The sequence below is a fragment of the Centroberyx affinis genome, unplaced genomic scaffold, assembly GCF_046629955.1.
Source record: "Centroberyx affinis isolate AG114_WGS23_722 - 3 ecotype Tasmania unplaced genomic scaffold, CSIRO-AGI_Caff_v1 ptg004001l_1, whole genome shotgun sequence".
Classification (NCBI taxonomy): domain Eukaryota; kingdom Metazoa; phylum Chordata; class Actinopteri; order Beryciformes; family Berycidae; genus Centroberyx; species Centroberyx affinis.
The window spans coordinates 114,579-134,410 of record NW_027281814.1 but is presented as its reverse complement, the minus strand read 5'-3'; the positions used below and the strand labels follow the sequence as shown (position 1 = coordinate 134,410).

Below are 19,832 nucleotides of genomic sequence, written 5' to 3'. Positions count from 1 at the left end.
TATTTACCACGATTGTAGGAGCTTTTGGGTGAACCTGAAGGCATCAGTCATCGCATTCACAGCGAGTACCATTCGCCTGCGCTGCGCATATAACTATGAATCAGTGTGATCTTTGTTATAAATAACCTACGTGTTGAATAAATTGATAATTTCAATGAATAATTTGGATCTTCATATTGCCAACAAAATCTGATTCGCTTTGGAAGTTTAATTTGAATTTAATTAAACGATACAACTCAACAAACTTTCATTTCTATTCATCGTCAGTCTTGATCTCCTCTATTTATGTCGTTACTAAATTGATAAACAAATCAGCAAATTATTTCTGATGATTTATTATTTCTCAATGTTATAATCAACCCGGAAGTGTATGCCTTCTGCTTCCGCCAGTCCGAGAACTCATGCAGCGAAAATGGCGAGTGGAGGGGGCTCCGTCGCTTCGCTGTGGACCGAAGTGAACCGCTGTGGACAGAATGGAGACTTCACAAGAGCCCTGAAAGCTCTGAACAAAAGTAGGATTTCATGCCGTTACTTCCACACCGAACCGAAGCTGCTGTTGATCTGCAGATCAGTGATCAGATGCCTGCAGCTGTGGTCATCTCGCTACAGCAGGGGGGTTGATTGGCTAAGCTAGGACCAGCTGTTAGCATTTCGCTAGGCTAACGTCAGTTAATGTTAGTCAGTTATTTGCGGAATCGTGACTTCGTATCCCAAAGTAGCGGTCGCCGCCACGTACTTTGGGAGTATAGCTACCAAACGAGCTATTTTCATTGTGTTTTATTTAAAACAAATTAAGAATATTTTGCCCCAGAAATGTGCCGTCTTTGCTGACTAGTGACGTGTCCCTAGTTAGCTAGCATGGGTGGAAGGTTTAGCTGCTCGAGTCAGTCAAGCCCCAATCACTGCAGTTGATCTGTGTGTGTAAACACATATGTAAACATTGTAGAAGTGTTGAGAACCACGTAGATTGTGTAATGATTCTGTTAGTTTATCTCCCTTTACACTATTTTCCAGTCCATAAAATCTCAGTATCTGGTTGACATCTGCTGTTGATGTTAACTTCTAGCTATAATGGGTTTTGCTATGTGTTTGTGTTCATTTTCTGTTGCAGTTTTGCACGAAGTCAGGGATGATGTGACAGCCCTTCACTGTAAAATCGTATGCCTTGTTCAAAATGGCAGCTTCAAAGAGGCGCTGAATGTCATGAACACCAGTTCAAAAGTGCTTGGCAGGTATGTTATGAACTGTCTGTGTCACCTGTGGTTCTTATTGTTGTAAACTCTTAACTTGCTGAATAGTAACTATGCAATCTTAATATAAAAGCAGATTCCATTTGGTGGACTGACACCCAAATAGTCAATCAATGTCATAAATGTATTCAGTTTTTGCAGTTCTAGTGCCATAGAACCAACTACTGACTCTCTACTTATCTTGTTTTTGGCCATGTTTCTCCTTTTAAAAACCTATTTTTCATTTCTCTCCTCCTTCAGTGACCTTGTTGTTTTCGAGAAGGCGTACTGTGAGTACCGGCTGAACAGAGTGGAAAGTGCCCTGAAGACCATTGAAAGTGCGTCAGAGCAGACAGACAAGCTCAAGGAGCTCTATGGTCAAGTGGTAAGTAACCAAATGATAATATTGTTGAATGCATTTTTGTAGATTATAGACATTTGAGACAATGTGACTGTAAGGGACAGTTTTCCTGCCCACCACCCTTCTTGTTAATGTGAACCAAAAAGGCACAAAATTTGGTTTGACCAATATGGGTTTTTGAAGGCCAATACCAATATTTTGGCTCAAAACTGCTGATAGCCAGTATTTGTGATGATATTCAAATCTTTAAATCTGTTGTTCATGTTCACGACAAAAAAATGTGTTTCTCCAAGAATGTTATTCTTGTCAGGGTGGGAAAGCCTCTGAAACAGAATTTAGATCATCATTGGAAACTAAAACTCTGAATGATACTACTAATAATAATGATTATAATAATGAAATATATATAATAATATTGATAAATTATTCAATAACAACACTGACTTGATTGGCTCAATATATTGTTCATCAGTCTAACCCAAACAAGATCCCTTTTATAAATGAAACCCATGGAGTTTCACTTCCATTCATTTGGCAGAGTATAAATAGTATAATCTGCTGACTGGAACTGCCTCTGTTTTCATTGGCCAGCTGTACAGACTGGAGCGCTACGATGAGTGCAAGGCCGTCTACACAGACCTGATCAGGAACTCCCAGGATGAGTACGAGGAGGAGAGGAAGACCAACCTGTCTGCTGTGGTGGCCGCCATGAGCCAGTGGGAGAAGGCCTGTCCGGTGAGCGCGCCTCTGCAACACTTTACGGTTACATCACTTAACTGGCTTACACTAAAGACACACAATTCCTTTTCATTTCTAACATGTTCCTGATCACATCTACAATTACATTTTAGTCAGTCAGCTGACACTCTTTTCCAGAACGACTTAAAATGAATGCAGTAAAACAAGTGTGCGTTCACACCAAGCAGGTTTGGAGCAGTTTATTAGAATCTGGAGCATTTACTGCTTTAGTTTGATTCGTTTGGCCAGGTGAGAACAATGCCGTTCAAACGTGAAAATGTGGGTCTCAATCCTCTTCCGGAGTTAGAATGAAATCCAACCAGCTATAGGGAACGACCCCAAAACACAAGGGTTTATGGATATAAGGAGACGGATGTTGACATCTGATAGCCAGCTGCTCCTCATGCTTGGAAAGCCTAGCAGAACAAAATGAAGTCTGGACAGATGCTCATATTCAGCTATTTCTTCATGTGTTCTTAACTGGTATGAACACCAGAGAAGAAGAGACAGACAAGTCCGTCATGCTGAGCTAAAGTTACAGAGACTGGAATTGAATTTCTTTTGAATTACCGTAGTTCTCTGAAACTCTGAGTTGTCAATTTGTCTCCAATGTGACCAAGATAGTTTTCTGTACATTTATTGTACTTAGTGATTGAAGTGATACTGATGTGTATTTTTTATTTTTTTTACTGCAGGACGATCTAGGCTTACCTGAGACAACATATGAGCTCTGCTACAATGCTGCCTGCACTCTGATTGGCCAAGGACAGCTCACAGAGGCCCTCAATAAACTACGGCAAGCAGAAGGTCAGTCTCATTTCATTCTGCCTTTCTTGTCAAGTCTCTGTTTCGTCCAGATCTAACATTTTCACTAACTTGATTGTTTCCTTTTTCAGAGCTTTGCCGAGTTTCCTTGGCGGACGATTCTGTAAGTGTTGCATTGATTTTCTGAAATGTTAAACGTTTAAGTGTAAACCAGTCAAGACTCATCTATTTCCAAGGAAGTCAGGATTTCTCTTGTAGTGTTTTTCATCCGTATGACTCTGGAAGATACTTCAGAGATTGATGATGATGTGCATTTTGTAGGCCTATATGTTTTCATGCACAGATCTTGCAGAATCAATAGCCATGAAGTGGAGAATAATGAAGTAGTTATAAGATACAGGGTTCCTACACAGGTTTTTAAAGTCTGGAAATGTATGGAAAAATTGGTCATTTTCAAATTTCCAGAAGTTTAGAAATGGCACAAAGAAGTTTGTAAATGTATGGAAGAATATTATTGTACTGTCCTGATATTCATATGACTATGCTGTCATCTCACACATTCTGATATTTGTTGCTGTAAAGAATAATCTTCATCTATAGAGTGATATAGCATAGTTAGAAGGGACAAGATAACTAATGGTGAAAATCATACTGAACACCAACCAAAATCTTCAAATCATCTTCATAAATTAAAGCCTGTAAAATGTAAACTGTGTGGGAACCCCGAAGATAGATTTTGACATGATTGATATTTTGGTGTGGACAACAAAGAAATGTTCACATTGTAAGAATCAGAAAATGTAGTATGGTGTACACAGCGCTCATACATCAAATGTTCTCTTAAGGTTGTGTTTTGTACTTAATAGATATATAAACCATGCAGATGCATCGTCATCTTTCCCCTGTGTCTGGTTCCTACGACGTTAATGACTCTTCCTCACTGACGTCTGATGTTACTGGTTTGTCCCTTGCAGGATGTGACGGAGGAAGACATCGAGTCGGAGCTGGCCGTCATCCATTCTCAGATGGCCTATATCATGCAGTTACAAGGCCGGACAGAGGAGGCGCTGCAGCTCTACAACCAGGTCATCAAGCTCAAGTGAGTTCATGGTAGTTGTGCTTGCTGTGTGGTTTATTAGCCTGTTGAATTATTTGTGTGTGTGGCTTACTGGTGTCATAAGTCTGTGCTTTCATTGCTACATCTAAAGTCTGTTTTGTTTCTTATCTAATATAAACCCAAAGTAGACCACAAAATACCGAGAGTCCTTTCATTCAGTTGTCACAGAAACAAGTGATACAGTTAGGACTGCAACTAACGATTATTTTCATTGTCGATTAATCCATCGATTATTTTCTCGATTAGTTGTTTGGTCTATAAAATGTCAGAAAATGGTGAAAAATGTGGATCAGTGTTTCCCAAAGCCCAAGATGACGTCCTCAAATGTCTTGTTTTGTCCACAACCCAAAGATATTCAGTTTACTGTCATAGAGGAGTAAAGAACCCAGAAAATATTCACATTTAAGAAGCTGGAATCAGAGAATTTTGACTTATTTTTCTTAAAAAATTACTCAAACCGATTAATCGATTATCAAAATAGTTGGCGATTAATTTAATAGTTGACAACTAATTGATTAATCGTTGCAGCTCTAGATACAGTGGAACAGCTGCTCTAAAAGCTATAATTAAAAAGTTATATTTTTTAGTAGTCTTTGTTAACAGTGCAGGTATTAAATAGAAATTCCTTGATATGCTCTAAATGTTCTGGTTTAATTGCAGGCCATCAGATGTGGGGCTGCTTGCTGTGACTGCCAACAACATCATTACAATAAACAAGGTGAGTAGACAAAACTTCACAACATAAACATTTAAACATATTTTACACTGACAATTATGGGAAAACACTGAAAGTCTCAATCTCGTTGCCTTGTAAATCAGTTCCAATCCTGTTCTTAAACCTCTGACTACTTCTCTCCTGGCCAAACACCACCTTGTCCAAAGTCCTAGGTAGACTTCACTGCTAGTATCCTATAAATTTGTCAATAAAGAGTCAAAATCCAATCGGAACGAAAGATGTTTTCATTCTTCTGTTTTGGAGATTAACACCCTGTCTGTTCTTCCAGGACCAAAACGTGTTTGACTCGAAGAAGAAGGTGAAATTGACGAACGCTGAAGGTGTGGAATACAAGCTGGCCAAGAAGCAGCTGCAGGCGATAGACTTCAACAAAGCCCTCTTGGCCATGTACACTAACCAGGTATGGTTGTGGTTGGAATAGCTGTCATGGCAATCACAGCTAGAGGAGTCGGTTTCATAGGTTAAAGTGAAGCTTGTAAACTTGTTTTTAACCTTAAATAACACAATAATCAGTTGAAATGTTTCCAATCGATTAAATAATGATATCTGCTTGCTCATGTATGGAGAAATCACATGCTAAATAATCCAGTTGATGTTCATCATGTTGACCTGTATGGTAATTGTAAGTACTATACAGTATTGAACTGAAACAATAATTTTAATATGACATTCTCTTTACTTTGCTCTGCCTAAAAAGATGCCACGTTTCCAAAGCAGACACTTTCCATCCACCTTGCAGTTGCTTCCTGTTGACATTCAGCTGTTTAACAAAAAAATAAATAAAAACAATGGGGTGGCAGTTTGAAAAAAGCAGAAGCGTTTTCGATATGTCTCTGCACCAATGTGACCAAGACAAATTCTAGTACATTTATCACCCTTAGTGATTAAAGCAATTCTTCCGTTGCCCAGAATAGAGTAAATTCCATCACTAATCACAATTGTTCGTTGCCGTCTTCTCCCAACAGGCGGACCAGTGCAGAAAACTGTCATCCAGTCTCCAGTCTCAGAACCCGGGTCACCCTCGGCCGGTCCTGATCCAGGTTGCCCAGCTGTGCAGGGAGAAGCAGCACCTTAAGGGCATAGAGTTGCTGCAGGTAGCTACAGCAATCACCACAGAGAAATATTTACTATATGACACATATTTACTGTTGGTGATCTGGGAATTGAAGCTTATTCTACTGTTGTGCTCGTTGTCTGCTGCTCTGCATAACAGTGTCAGCAAAATGGCTAAAATTTAAAATGTAAGATTTCATTGTCAACTCCTCATCCCTTAGTTGCATGTAATCGGCATAATCAATATGTGTCAGTGTGATCTTAGATGTTACTGTTCCTCCCTTTAGGACTCCATAACCACTTTGTTTCATGAGCAGTCAAGATTATTTAGTTTGTTCAATCTTATTTTAAAAGAATGATTTCGTATTCGATTGGTGAGAAATGATAGTGACGATGATTTTGTACATTGCCATGTATTTTACCAAACCATGCTAATTGCTTGTGCTTTTTCTTTTTCAGCAATTCTCAGATCAACATCCAGAGAGTGCGTCTGGTATCAAATTGACAATGGCACAACTCTATTTGACTCAAGGTATCGACGTGTTTTTATACTGTTTTATGCTGTCATTTATAAAGCACGCAGTTAGAACCTTTGAAAACAAACTGAAAACTGCTAATTTTGTTACTGATACTTTCTACTAGTACTGGGTAGCGTTTCTAATTCTCCAATGCCTGGTCCCAGTCCTTAAAATTTCTTTCTGATTCCATAACGATACTTTTCAGTACCTTTTTGTCAAATGAAAGCACATTTCATTGCGGGACAGAGCAGAATCTATCCTTTATAACATTTGTGCACGCCCTTGTTCACACATTCAGCTGATAACCTGAGTAAAAATATCCATAGACAAGAAGGAAATATGAGTTGCCATGGAAGGATCTGACATTTTGAAACTTTTTTTGATACCTTTTGATACTTCAGAATCAATATTTGTAGCAAAATTGTTACTGTACCGATACTGTTTTTTCAATACCTAGCCCTAGTTTCTAGAGATTTCATCTTAACAATGTTAATTTATGGGCTTATGCATGGACATAAAGGCTATATTCGTCTTATCATATTCTCAGTTATTAGGGGACTTGTGTCATAAGAGCTTGTTTTTGGTCCACAGGTCATGTTACAAAAGCCTGTGACATCCTGAGGTCGGTTGAAGATTTCAAGCACAAACAAGGCATAGTAAGTCTGATGTAGTGTTGCACTGAGTCCCTGTGTTGAAAAAGTACCTGATATGAGGAAAAGTGTTATACTATGTCTGTGTAGGTTCATTTCAGTCATCCAGGTAAAGGTATTGTTTTTATTTTTTGGCAGAACCAGCCTTCTATTTTACATTTTTTACCATTTTTCTAGCCAGTTGTGTTTATATATATATATAGATAATAGAACATTTTGATCTTTCAGTGATGGCTGGTTTGTTGCCTGCTAAAGTGGCTGGTAGTGCAGCCTAATTCACCACCCTGGTAGTGGTGTATCAACCATTCATTTGCCTTGTTGTCTCCCCATGGCGTCCAGCTAACCTGTGTCAATGATTCCTCAGGTATCGGCTCTAGTGACAATGTACACCCACGAAGAAGACATCGACAGCGCCATCGACATTTTCAGCCAAGCTATTCAACACTACCAGTCCCAACAGGTTTGTGTCAGATATTTTCTATTGACCTCACAGCTCAATTAACATGAACAACTGGACATTGTGGGACAGTAATATTTTTTTAAATGGCGTATCTGTTCACCCAGAACAATTTGAAATGATATAGTCAAAGAAATAATCTGCAATATTTTCACATAAATGAATCTCTGTTTTGCTACTTGCTTGTCACCATCTCTGATAAATATAACACATAGTGATTCAAATTCAAATAGTGATTCAACCTATATCCAGTTCATGAAAGCTTTTCCATTTGCTGTTTCTAAACATGTGGTGTCTGGTAGGTCTTGCGTTTTACATTACTAGCTGCAGCAACAGAGGTTTATTTGGAATAAACAGAAGAAGTCGGTAGTTAGCATGAGCAGCGATAGCCACCATGGCTGAACAGACAAAGAAAAGAGAAACTCAAACTGTATCAATAGAAAATAGCACCAAAGATGTCACCAAATAAAAAAACGTAGATTGTGAATTATTGCTTTAAGTCAAGGCTTGCATGTGTGGATGATATGTCTTCTGAAAAAGGACAAGCCAACATGCAAACCAAGTTACGATATCTGAATACATGTTTCCATTGTGTAATTGTCCCGTTCCTCCCTCCTCACTAGCCTGGATCCTCTTCACACTTGGCTCTTGTACGAGAAGCTGCCAATTTCAAACTGAAGTACGGACGGAAAAAAGAAGCCATCAGTGATCTGGAGCAGCTGTGGAAGTGAGTACAGCCGCATAGAAAACAGTACTGTGCTTCAACATGTGTGGAGTGTTTGAAAAAAAACATAGCATGCTTCATAGAGGTTATCTCACAGCTGGCGTTTTGCTTTTTTGTTGGAAGTGTCTTGCCAGCGCACATGAAGTAGTTCAAATGTTTGGGACTGCTTTCAAATGGAAAAGTCAAATTGATTTATAAAGCATTTGAACAAAACTGGTTCATTACCAAGTGCTTTACGGAGCAGCAACAACAAACACACAAATTATATTACAAAATGAGAAAATAAACGCATTGAATTATGAAGGCAAAGCATTTATTCATACATATATCTAAACAGTATATTTGTGTGTGTATGGGTGTGTGCATTTACATGTTTGTATATTGTATACCTTTCAATTTTTTTTGTTTTGTTCCATATTCTTTGTCAGGTGATAGTTAGGATATTCGGTTTTACTAATAAAATCCTTGTTCTCAGGACTGCAAGTCTTGCTGGAATTTCCTCTTTCACAGGGATGAAATGTAAAATTGTTTTTTCCCCCTAATACAGGCAAAACACCAACGACATCCACACACTGGCACAGCTCATCTCAGCCTATTCCCTGGTCGACACAGATAAAGCAAAATCGTATCCTTTCACCTAATGAAATGTTTGAAATGGAACGTACCGGATTTTTATATCAGTCTACGATTGAACTGCTGTTGAGCTGTATGCTGTATATTACACACGTGGGGTAGAGGAAGAGAAAAGGCTGTTAGGTGTGAAGCTCCATCAGACCCTGAAGACCTCAGGCAGGTAGCAGTTAACCAACGACCAGGAACAGCAGACTGATGAGGCAGCGAGACGAACAGCAGGTCAATGACAGGTTGACTTAACCAAAGGTGTAGGTCTCCAAAGTGAAAGACAATTTGCACTGGTTCTGCCTATTATAGATGGATAGATATAGATAGATAGAGAGATAGATAGATAGAATTAAGAAGTAGTTGTTTCCGTTATAACCACATACATACAAGTTCCAAATGGGCAAAACGAGACACTAAACGCATTTGGTGTATGTCACAAACTGTGTCCCAGACCGAGCTGAATTTAGTTTTTTAATTTGATTTGCCAATGCAAAATATATCCTTAGCGGTTTTCTCCAGCCTCAGCAAGCACCTCCCCTCCCCGGACACCATGTCTTTCAACGTGGACGTGGACGAGCTGGAGAACTCCCATGGAGCCAACTACGTCAGGAAGAAGGCCGCTAAGGTCACAGGAGAAAACCTTCCCAAAGAGCAAGGGTAAATCCCCCTATTATTGGTTTATGGCATATTACCGTCAGCTGCATGCTTGGCTTTATGATATGCAGAACATTAGAAAACGTTTCCAGTGTTTTCTTGCTAAAGATATACTATAGACAAGCTAGGCAGCTACACATTCACCGCCTTTATCCTAATCGGTCTGCGTTCTCTTCACAGCCAAGGCGAGATCAAAAAGAAGAGGAAGAAAAAGAAAGGTATGCTATTGCTTGACCAACAAATCAACATGCCACCAAATATCTTGAACTTCCAATGAGTGGGGAGTTTTTGTTCCAAAACAAGAGTAGGGGCCAGAAAGTGGGTTTTGAAAGCCAGAAGTCTCAGCCGCTGGCCAAGTAATCATTGAGTTATTGGTATTGATCAACAACCCTATCAACCCCCTGCAGATATATTATAGTCATTTTGTGCTACGGGGTAGTAAAAATGTTCTTTATTGCCCCTTTAAGATGGAATCAGCTGTGCATTTGGAATATTGATTGAGGTATGAGATATTAATGAGATGCTATAAGTAGTCACTGACCACAGATCTGTCCCATTGATGTACCTAAACACATAACGTGACAGCTTGACTCTTCAGTAATTCCTCCCGCTCTTCTTTTCAGGCAAATTGCCCAAGAACTTTGACCCCAAAGCGACCCCTGACCCCGAGAGATGGCTGCCCATGAGGGAGCGTACCTATTACAGAGGCAAGAAGAAAGGAAAGAAGAAGGAGCAGATAGGCAAAGGCACACAGGGAGCAACGGCAGGAGCTGCTGCAGAGCTGTAAGTAAACTCCTGCACATTGATGCTGTCAGTCACAGTCACTTGCACATGCACATCATGTGTGAGTACAGCTATTTGGGCGTGTTTTCCTGTAATTGTCTGTCACTGAAAACTAGTAATCAGCACCACTAACAGAGGAGAAGCACCTGAGAAAGTGTTTCTGTTGCCCCGCCAATGAATCCTCACTGGAAATCCCGAGCTGCTGTGCAGAGGAAATAACTAATGTGTTATCTTACCCTATTGAGAATTTCCTACACAGCCAAGCACATCAACTGACTGCTGTTTTTAATAATCAGATTTCAAAATGTCCCTGCGTGACTTTCTGCTCTGTCAGTGTTCTTAGATTTGCAATAACACACAAGGAAATCATAGCTATAGTCATCATACAAGATATTAGGGACAGTTACTCTTTTCATGAAGTACACTGATGAGGTGAATCCAGGTAAAAAAAACATCCTTCATTGATTTACCCTATTAAATCTATAGCAATCACACAGGAGGAGATGTAGATGAGGAGAAGCAGACGAGTTGGAGAAGGATTTTTAAACTCTGAGATGATGTGGATTGTGCAAAAGCAGCTGCAACTCATTATCAGGAAGATGTTCCTAATATTTTGTGCATTGAGTGTATTTCCTCACTAGAAGTCATGGCTTTTTGGCTTTCTGTTAGACCTTCAAAATCAATCGGCCTTTCTAGTGTTAATTATCAAGTACTATCAATCTACAGTGCTTTCAATGCCTCTTGAAGCTGCTATTTTTGTTTTGTTGTCTTAAATTTCTGTCTGGTATTCTGTTTTTGTCTTAATTTTAGTTTTTATTGTGAAGCACTTTGTAACCTTGGTTTTTAAAGGTGCTATACAAATAAGGTAAAATAAAGTAGGCACAAGGACTGCACAACCTCCCATACAGTGCATTTTATCATTCTTTATCTCATTTTAGAGTTATTATCTCTCATATTAGATTTGTATGATGAACTTCACGTGATGATTTTTCCAAAATGAATGTGTATCGCCTCGAGAACAAGCTCTTCATATGTCCATGAGCTGTGTAACAACTATAAAATGGTTCTTAATCTCTTCCAGCGATGCCAGTAAGACGGCCAGCAGCCCGCCCACCTCCCCCAGACCGGGCTCAGCGTCCGGCTCGGCCCCGACCGCCGCCGGCAACGTGGTTCCCCCGCGGCAGCAGAAACCCGCAGCGCCGGGCGCCACCCGCAAGAAGGCACCACAGAAGAAGAAGAAGGGAGGCAAGGGAGGCTGGTAGTCAGAGGGACGCAACACCTGAGGCAGAGGGGCCATGGGATACACTGTCGACTGTCACCGAAAAATCATAAGCTTTGGCATTTTTTTATGTTTCAAGTTCCAAGTTTTAGATTTTCTCTTTTTTTAAGACCATCTATTCAAATGTGTACAAATAATGTCTTGGTTATTGTATACGTTTAAAGGAGCTGAGAAAAGGCCCCCCTTTGCCCTGCTACCTCCTTGATTTGAGGTGTTTTTTTGTTTTTTTTTAAAGGTACAGAAGAGAAATTGTTGGAGCTTCTCTAGAAATGGCCCAAGACCTCATTTGTGTTTGTGTTTCCGGCAGGAGGGGCCCGCTCTTTTGTTGAGATGCATACTTCACATACAGATCAAATTCTTTTTTTTTTTAAAGGGGAATTCCACTGAAATGAACGTTTAGGTTCTGCAAAAGCAGACGGTTCCCTAAAATGTTTTGTTCTTTTACTTTTACTGTGTGTTTTGAGTTTTGTTACGTGTTTGAGATCATAGTGATATCAGCAAATTTCAGTGCCTGAGATGGGACAAAGAAAACTTACTCATGAAATTTTCTTTTAATCATTGAGAAATTGAATTTGGTGGCATCCTATTGCATTTCCCTTGATCCTGATAAGTCAAAACTCTTAAAACAGAAGAATCAGAGGATATTTAGGACATTTAAAGAAAACGACTGCCTTTGCAAGATAACTTAAAGGTTTTCATTTTCGGGGGAATTCCCATTAATTTTTAGAATGCCATGAGTATTAGAATGCCATACTCTGGCTGTGAGCATCAATTTCCTTGATATACTCCTTTCCTTTAAATCAGCTGACCTTATCAACCAAAAACAGACAGGTGGTGGATGCAAAGTTAAAGAATATTTATTTTTGAATCCCTGCGTTGGTCTCAATTTAAGCAAAATAATTTTAATTCTTGAATTGAAGTATGTCAGTTGCATGTTGTTTTAGGAACAATTTATCATGAAGAAAGCGACTATTTTGGCCGAACACGTGTCCCATTTTGTTATGTCTTAATAAATGGTGTTCCTTGACAACAGCAACACGTCCCTTGTGTTATTTGAGTCTGGAGTGGATCTCAATTTTTCATCCACTTATTTGGGTCAAAGGTTTTTCTGGGAGAATGATTAGAATGTTTTTTTATGTTTCTTATAATCACCTTTTTATTAGACTATCACAACTATTAGGCTACTGATTCTCATTACAAAAGAGATCTATAGTAATCCAATTGTACATTTTCGAAGGATGCTACACAAATATCACAGCAAAAGAAGAATATTGTAGGAATTTTACAGCGAATCTGTAGAACATGAAAGAACTTCTAAAGTACCATATATATATATATATATATATATATACACCGGTGTGTATATATATATATATATATATGTATATATATATATATATATATATACAGTATCACAAACATACTATAATATAGTACCACAGACATAAGAATATTATAGGATTTGTAACTGAAGTTTTGAAGGACTTCATTACCCAGAAATCATGTAACTTGATGTCAGTAAACTGATCACTCCTCTGACCTAAATCTGTCCTTAGCAGCTGGTAGGGGAGGAGAGATGAAAATGTGTTTTGTCAGCAGGTTTAACCATCGGTGACTCCAGTTTTCTCTGCACGCTCACTGCTGTTTCAGATGAAGTTGTGTAAAGAAAAATTTCTTCTCAATGACCATACCCAACATCAGGATTTCATTTCAGCAAATACAAATGAATCTACAGCAGAGAAAGGCAACCATGTGCCATGGAGGGCCGAGAGTCTGCAGGTTTTCATTCCAACCAAAGACTACAGCAGCTGATGAGTTCCTCGTCTGTGGTTCAGTGTGTTAATCAGATCTGAAGTCAATCAACCAATCAATCCTACTGTAGTCTTTGGTTTGAATGACAACCTGCACACTCGTGGCCCTCCATGGCAGATGGTTGCTTTTCCCTGCATCTGCAGCGTCTCAATTAGGGTTTGGGATGGGACGCTGTGATGAGAAACAGGTTCTCCCTTGGCAATTTTGCAACGAGATTCACCTGCTCTGATTTGGTTAAGAGCTCAATCAGACCTCTGCCCCCTGTGTGAGTTTCAGTTTTGGCATCTGAGGTTTGTTTTGCAGGACAGGATGCCCCGGTTGCCGATTATTTACTGCGATTTCTTTTGGAAGGCTCTGACAGAAGATGTGGAGGAACTGCTGGGTCGTTTCCAGCAGAAGGACTCCGTGAGGTATGAGGAGTTTTCAGCCATTTGGAGGGAAATGGGCTTCTCGGGTGTGTTCAGAGGGATCGTCCAGATGAGTGAACTCAAGAGATTCTGCAGAATTTCCTTGGCTACAGCCGTCAAGTACTTCCTCCCGCCTTACAGCTACCAGATTCAAGTAGGAGGCTTGTATTTGATGTACGGTTTCTACCACACCCAACTCGCCCTGCCGCCAGTGAAGATCAGACTGGCCCTGAAGGACTGGGTCCACGTCCAGAATTTCCTCAAAGACTCTGTGAGCTCTCGGCACTACGATGTGGTTTACATACTACAGAAGCTCATCGCTACCAAAGCCATACACTACACCGCCATGCCACATCTTCTCACCTTCCGCAAGCAGAGAAAACCCAGGACGGAGCCCCTGTGCGCGGCGTTTCTTGGAAGGATCACAAGGGTTCAAGAACTCATCTCCACGGAAAGGCTCGAGGAGTTGGGCAACATCCAGAGCCACTACGAGAAGATGAAGGAGGCCATCGCGGAGGAGAACCGCCACATCGCCATGGCCCATCGAGACTTCACCACCCGCCTGTACGACTGCGCGGTGGAGTTCAGCTCTTGGCAGGAGAAGACTTTCCCAGAGGAGAACCAAGATGAGCGCTCCGGTGACAAGGAAACCCCGATGGAGGCGGAGTCCAGCAGCAGGGCCAGGCTCCTGTCCTCCATCAAGAACAAGAGCTACAGCAGCTACCAGGAGGCGTCCAAGTCACGGAGGCACCGGCAGGCCGAGACGGTGGACTCGTCCGGCTCGGGGGCGGAGCACGGCCAGGAGGCGGCGGCCGCGACTCTGCAGCGCAAGAGGCCTCCCTCGCTGCGGGCCCGGACCTGGAAGAGCCTCGGGGTGCAGCAGGAGACGAGCAACCTCCAGTCTTGGCTGCTGAGCGCCCCGGACCAGGACACGGTGCCGCTGAAGAGGACCAACCAGGCGGCTCCCTTCAGGTGGTGATTGTGGGGGATTGTCAGTGGGGAATTGTGAATTGTAAAATGGTTTAGCAGTGCTCTTTGAAAGGAGCACCATGACTCCCCTAGGATAATTTGTCTTATTTTGAAGAGATGTTGGGCTTCATTGAGGATGGTCCAACCTGAGCTGACTGCAGAGAAGAGTTATATCCAGATTGTTTTTGTTTTACCACGTTAAACCAATTTCACCTGATTGGAAACTGACCTTTTAATTTGATAAACACTTGATTGAGATGAGTTGATTTTCCTTCATAACAAGTGTCTGTTCACTTCCAGTATTAATAAGCACTAAAATGTTACACTTTTATTTTGCTAATAAACAAAATGTATTAAATAATAATTCTGTCTCGCTTCTTTTTCCACTACTGACCTCTAGAAAATTGGTTATCAACTTTTAAAGTGTATGTAAATATGATAGGATTCTTTTTTTCTGATATCATAGGAGATAAAAAAAATCCCTGCCATAAATGTATTTATTCAAATTTATACTGAATGTATTTATTTAGTAAATTAATATTTTATTGAGTTATTTCTCTGTATTTGAGTAAAATGAAACATACTTTTTTGTTGAAATGTGAATTTTATGCTCAGCTCATTAATTTTTCTGACTGCACCAAGAATACTTTCTTTCAATAAAAAAAGGAATATTACAGAACTACTATAGGCTAGTATGTGTGTGTGATATATATGTATATATATATATATATATAATTCTTTTTTTTTTTTTTTTTTTTTTTGTACAATTTCCATGTACAAATATCATGGCTTAGAAATCTTCACAATATACCAATAGGATCAGGTGCATACCAAAAAGACAGAAAAATGACAATTCAAAACAGACAAGAGACTGAAATAATATTAAATATAACAAAAAGAAAAATAATAACTTAAAGGGCTAGGGCTTTTTTTGTAAATCATATTCTTCTATTATACTAAAAAGTTTCATTGCATTTTTATTTTCCATGACTTTAAGGGCTTTCATGTAAGAAAGAAACTCATTATGAAATACATGGATGGATTACTGAACGGGCCAACCGGGCACAGGCCCAGGGGCTCAAGAGCTCAGGGGTCCCTGAGCCAGAGCCTGATACAGGATGATGCTGTCACTAACTTTACATTTACTGCCCTGCAGTCGAAGGGCTTTGTCATTTATTTATTTACCAAAGCCCCAAAATTCCCCCTATAATAACCTTAACATTGGTTTTGAAGTTGTCAACATGGCTCTGTCACAGTGAGTGTTCCCCTCAGTTTATCTATAGCGCTTTAGCAGTAAAGCTCTGCATCATTGTCCAAAGGCCTCGTAATGTAAAGTCATGGTTTACGAAAACGGTTTACCAAAATGTTGTTTTCCACTCCTGATCTGTCAGAATAGGGCCCACTGACTCATACCAAGTCACTTAGTAGCTACCTGGGCCCAGGTAGCTCATAATCCGCCTATGAATACCATGCATCACCTTGAACGGTCATGACATCACCAGCGAGGCTCAGTTCGCCCAGTTGGGGCAAAACGCCTGGCTCCGTCCCTTGCTCATAGGAGAGGAGTGACAGGAGCAAAAATGTCTAGCCTTAAATGGACACTATGCTAAAGGTTTACTTTATGTTGTTTTGTCTATAGTAGCCATACAAGATTATTCATAACCTGTCAGGATGGATTTGGATTTGATTTGTGTTTGTTGTCAAAACCTGGAGGGAAGGATGAGCACATGTTGTGAGCTGTATTACATTAGTAGAATGGCTTCATGTATTTATTTATTTTTTGGACAGTTTAATCACATATTCAAAGAATAAGAACCACAGAAGAAGAATTTTGAATGAGAGGTAAGTCTTTTCTGCTGGTTTTGGAACAGATCCTCCAAAAGTAAATTATCACAATAAGACTAAAAAACACTGATTAAAAAAAATACTTATCAGCACATTTTGAAACATTTTGGGGTAATTTGGCATAAATCAAAAACCACAACTCAAAAATAAATCTGTTTTACATGTAAAGGTGCAGATGGAAGCAGGATAATTATTATTTTTCCTAATTTTTAATTTGTAATGGACCATTTGCATTCATGAGGAGAAAAACAGACATCCAAAGTCAAATGCAGGTGGGATTCTTAATTAATTTCTGCTCTGATTCTCTGATGAACATGGGCTGCTTCCTCTTTCCAACCTGATAGAAAATCTCCTCATATTTATTGCAAAGTAAAGATATTTAGAATATATCTTTGCCTCAGTCTCCACTGGCATTCAGTGATGTATAGAGTTCCCTTATGTGAGTGGTAGACTTGTGTCTTGTGTGTATCCACAAAGTGCTTCTCTGAGGAGAAGGGGAATGAAAAATGACTCATGACTGATTTGAGGGAATATCAGGCTGTAATCAGCTTGTATCAGGCTATGCTGCTTTTCAAGGCTTATTTTCTATCTCCAAAAAATTATCTCCATTAAAATTAATCTACCAATACTTACTTACCAAACACAGATAATTACATTCTCAGGTTTCTAACAGTCATATAACATATAATAAGTTTGTTGAGAGGTTAAACCCCCTTGAGATGCATCATCTTGTTTTCATGTCATGAAACTTTACTTTGATGCTAGCAATCATTTTGAAAAAGTAGGTGTCAATTTGTTCAAGTTGTTTTATAATTATGAGTCTTCATATCCTCCAGTTGGTATTTTGTAACGGCCTCAAGTCTCTGTTTTTATCATTTTTTCTTTAAATTTGATATTCTATTGGTCACTGTAAGTTTTGTAAACCTAAAATGAGTTAAGCTCATTCAAAATGTCTTTCCAACATGTCAGACTATGTGGTCAGACAGTTTGAACCCATTGATCCACAGTTCTTAGACTCTACTGGTCATATCTTATCCAGAGATCACCAACATCTTACTTCTCTCTCATGTCAGCAGAGGGTCAAAGAGAAGTCAATCAGCTGCTCATATTCATATCTGTATTCTGATTTAATTCAAAATGTAGCCCTTTAATTATAGCGCCCTCCTCAGGTCAATAAGTGTATAAACCACTGATGTTCACAAGAATTTCTGTAGGCCCCCCACTCCTCTAACCATCACCCACATCACAAAATGGACCAAATGCAATTCAATGTTGTGAATAATGAGTACCGTTTTGACACTATTACACTTTTGTGAGAGTAAAAAATGTAAATAATATTAACATAAGCCCCTCATAGAAAGATCGCACACTCTCATTGTGTGTGTTGAGAGAATCAATATTTAGATCTTTTAATTCTGTACATACAATTGAATGTTTCTATTTTTTTGTAATGGATTGTGTTTCGAGCCCTGTAACGATTTTTTTTTCTTGCTTTTGTTGTTCATCCTTTGTCTCTTTTATGTTTTTATTTTATGTGTGTTTTTCATTACAAAGTTTTACAATATATTTTCAACGATAATACTTACTACCAACTGTAAACAAAAGCACTTCTCTCTGTGATTTCTCCTGTTTAAATAAAGATTATGATGAATGAATGCTTAACCAAATACACTGTGTCAGGGAGTGGTTGGTTTGATGCCCATAACTGGTAGCTGGAGCAGATAACAAAAATATTTCCGGGTTAAATGGGTGATGGGATACTTACAATGGGAAATCTTTCCACAGGAGTCTGAGAAAGAAAAGGCTGTCACCTGCTGTAGTTTGAACCTACCCAGCAAGCAATTTTGCGTTTAAAAGACGTCTAATAGGCGTCTATACGTAGACCTGACGTCTAGGCTAAAACACGGCTACATTTGGGCTGTCAGTGAAAGTTTAGTAGACGTCTAACCATAGCCCAAGTATAGCCTAGCCATCAATTAGACAGCTATTGAACGACTACATATATACGTCTGATAGACAAAATAGCAAGCCAATCTCTCGTTTAAAAGACGTCTAATGGGCGTCTATACGTAGACCTGACGTCTAGGCTAAAGCACGGTTAAATATGGGCTGTCAGTGAAAGTTTAGTAGACGTCCAACCATAGCCCAAGTATATAGCCATCAATTAGACAGCTATTTAACAACTACATATATAAGTCTAATAGACAACAAAATAATGGCAAAAGGATTATTTTTACTCAAATATAACATGTTCTGATAATAAATGTCAATCCATCCAACAAACAACAACAAACAAGATAAATATAAAAAGAATTTATTACAAAAATGACATACAGGAATATTTTAAACAACAACAACTGCCGGCTAACCGCTAAGGCGAATGCTAACACTAACATGCACGTTTTGAACGGGCACTGCACTAGTTTTAGGAAATACACAAACAGATGCAACTTGAACACACATCGTCTGCTGCTGTGAAATGTGCATGAATATTGTGCCAGCACATGTGTAGCATGTTAAGCTAACCACACTATGGCTTACTCTACACTGCTAACCGCTAAAAATGGCACGGTTCCTGCATGATAACAAATAATGTAGATACATAATGAACACATGACAAGACAAAAACACAGCGACTTACAAGATAAACCAAATAAGCCGTAAACGTGTCGTGAACTGCTCAGTTCTGCTCTGCCTCTGACTGCTTCTTCAACCGGGCGAAGCATTACGCCACCCAACTGTGGAGGCTCGCGTTGCCAGTCGTCATGTCTCTCAAGCAGTGCAGCTGCCCTCTAGCGGTTGAGAATCGTAATTGCATTTTGTATTTACTTGTAAAATGAAAGAAAGTCAAATACGGAGAATGGTGTATGAATGTGTGACAGCAAAAAATAATTCTAATTCAAAGGTTAATGCTAACTTCGCCGGATGGGCTTAAGCAGGCTATACAGTAGCCAGTCCAATTCAGAGCTAAATCGGGGCTACACACAGACCATTTCAATGAAATGATACTAATCTCAGTTTGTTTTCATAGTTGACTTGCTAACATTATCCGATGCCATGCACCTCACAAGCTGCGTGGGCGAAAACTACATTTAACCAATTTTAACACTATAA

At 39.5% G+C, this 19,832-nt stretch overlaps 2 protein-coding genes across 3 annotated transcripts; both read left to right on the top strand.

Annotated features, from left to right (window-relative positions):
* The first annotated feature begins 394 nt into the window (after positions 1-394).
* Positions 395-12,713, top strand: srp72 (signal recognition particle 72). 2 transcript variants are annotated; one of them, XM_071542043.1, is made up of 19 exons: positions 395-512; positions 1,112-1,232; positions 1,491-1,614; positions 2,182-2,325; positions 3,024-3,135; positions 3,225-3,256; positions 4,068-4,192; positions 4,871-4,928; positions 5,215-5,346; positions 5,912-6,040; positions 6,459-6,531; positions 7,109-7,173; positions 7,532-7,627; positions 8,248-8,351; positions 8,896-8,973; positions 9,489-9,626; positions 9,804-9,841; positions 10,247-10,406; positions 11,488-12,713. In XM_071542043.1, the coding sequence occupies exons 1-19, from the start codon at positions 413-415 to the stop codon at positions 11,666-11,668; spliced, it is 2,010 nt and encodes a 669-aa protein (XP_071398144.1). In that variant the 5' UTR covers positions 395-412; the 3' UTR covers positions 11,669-12,713. The 2 variants fall into 2 exon arrangements, with proteins under 2 accessions (XP_071398144.1, XP_071398145.1); XM_071542044.1 differs by lacking the exons at positions 4,068-4,192; positions 4,871-4,928.
* Positions 12,714-13,806: 1,093 nt separating this feature from the next.
* On the top strand, positions 13,807-14,883 carry LOC139663400 (snRNA-activating protein complex subunit 1-like). The gene has a single exon (XM_071542052.1). It carries the CDS (start codon positions 13,807-13,809, stop codon positions 14,881-14,883), a length of 1,077 nt encoding a protein of 358 aa, XP_071398153.1.
* Positions 14,884-19,832: the final 4,949 nt, after the last annotated feature.

Coding starts and splice junctions, on each gene's coding strand:
- srp72 (XM_071542043.1), top strand. CDS start 413: ATGGCGAGTGGAGGGGGCTCCGTCGCTTCGCTGTGGACCGAAGTGAAC. Junction 6,041..6,458: donor AGGGCATAGAGTTGCTGCAG/GTAGCTACAGCA, acceptor TTTCTTTTTCAG/CAATTCTCAGATCAACATCC. Junction 9,627..9,803: donor AACCTTCCCAAAGAGCAAGG/GTAAATCCCCCT, acceptor TTCTCTTCACAG/CCAAGGCGAGATCAAAAAGA.
- LOC139663400 (XM_071542052.1), top strand. CDS start 13,807: ATGCCCCGGTTGCCGATTATTTACTGCGATTTCTTTTGGAAGGCTCTG.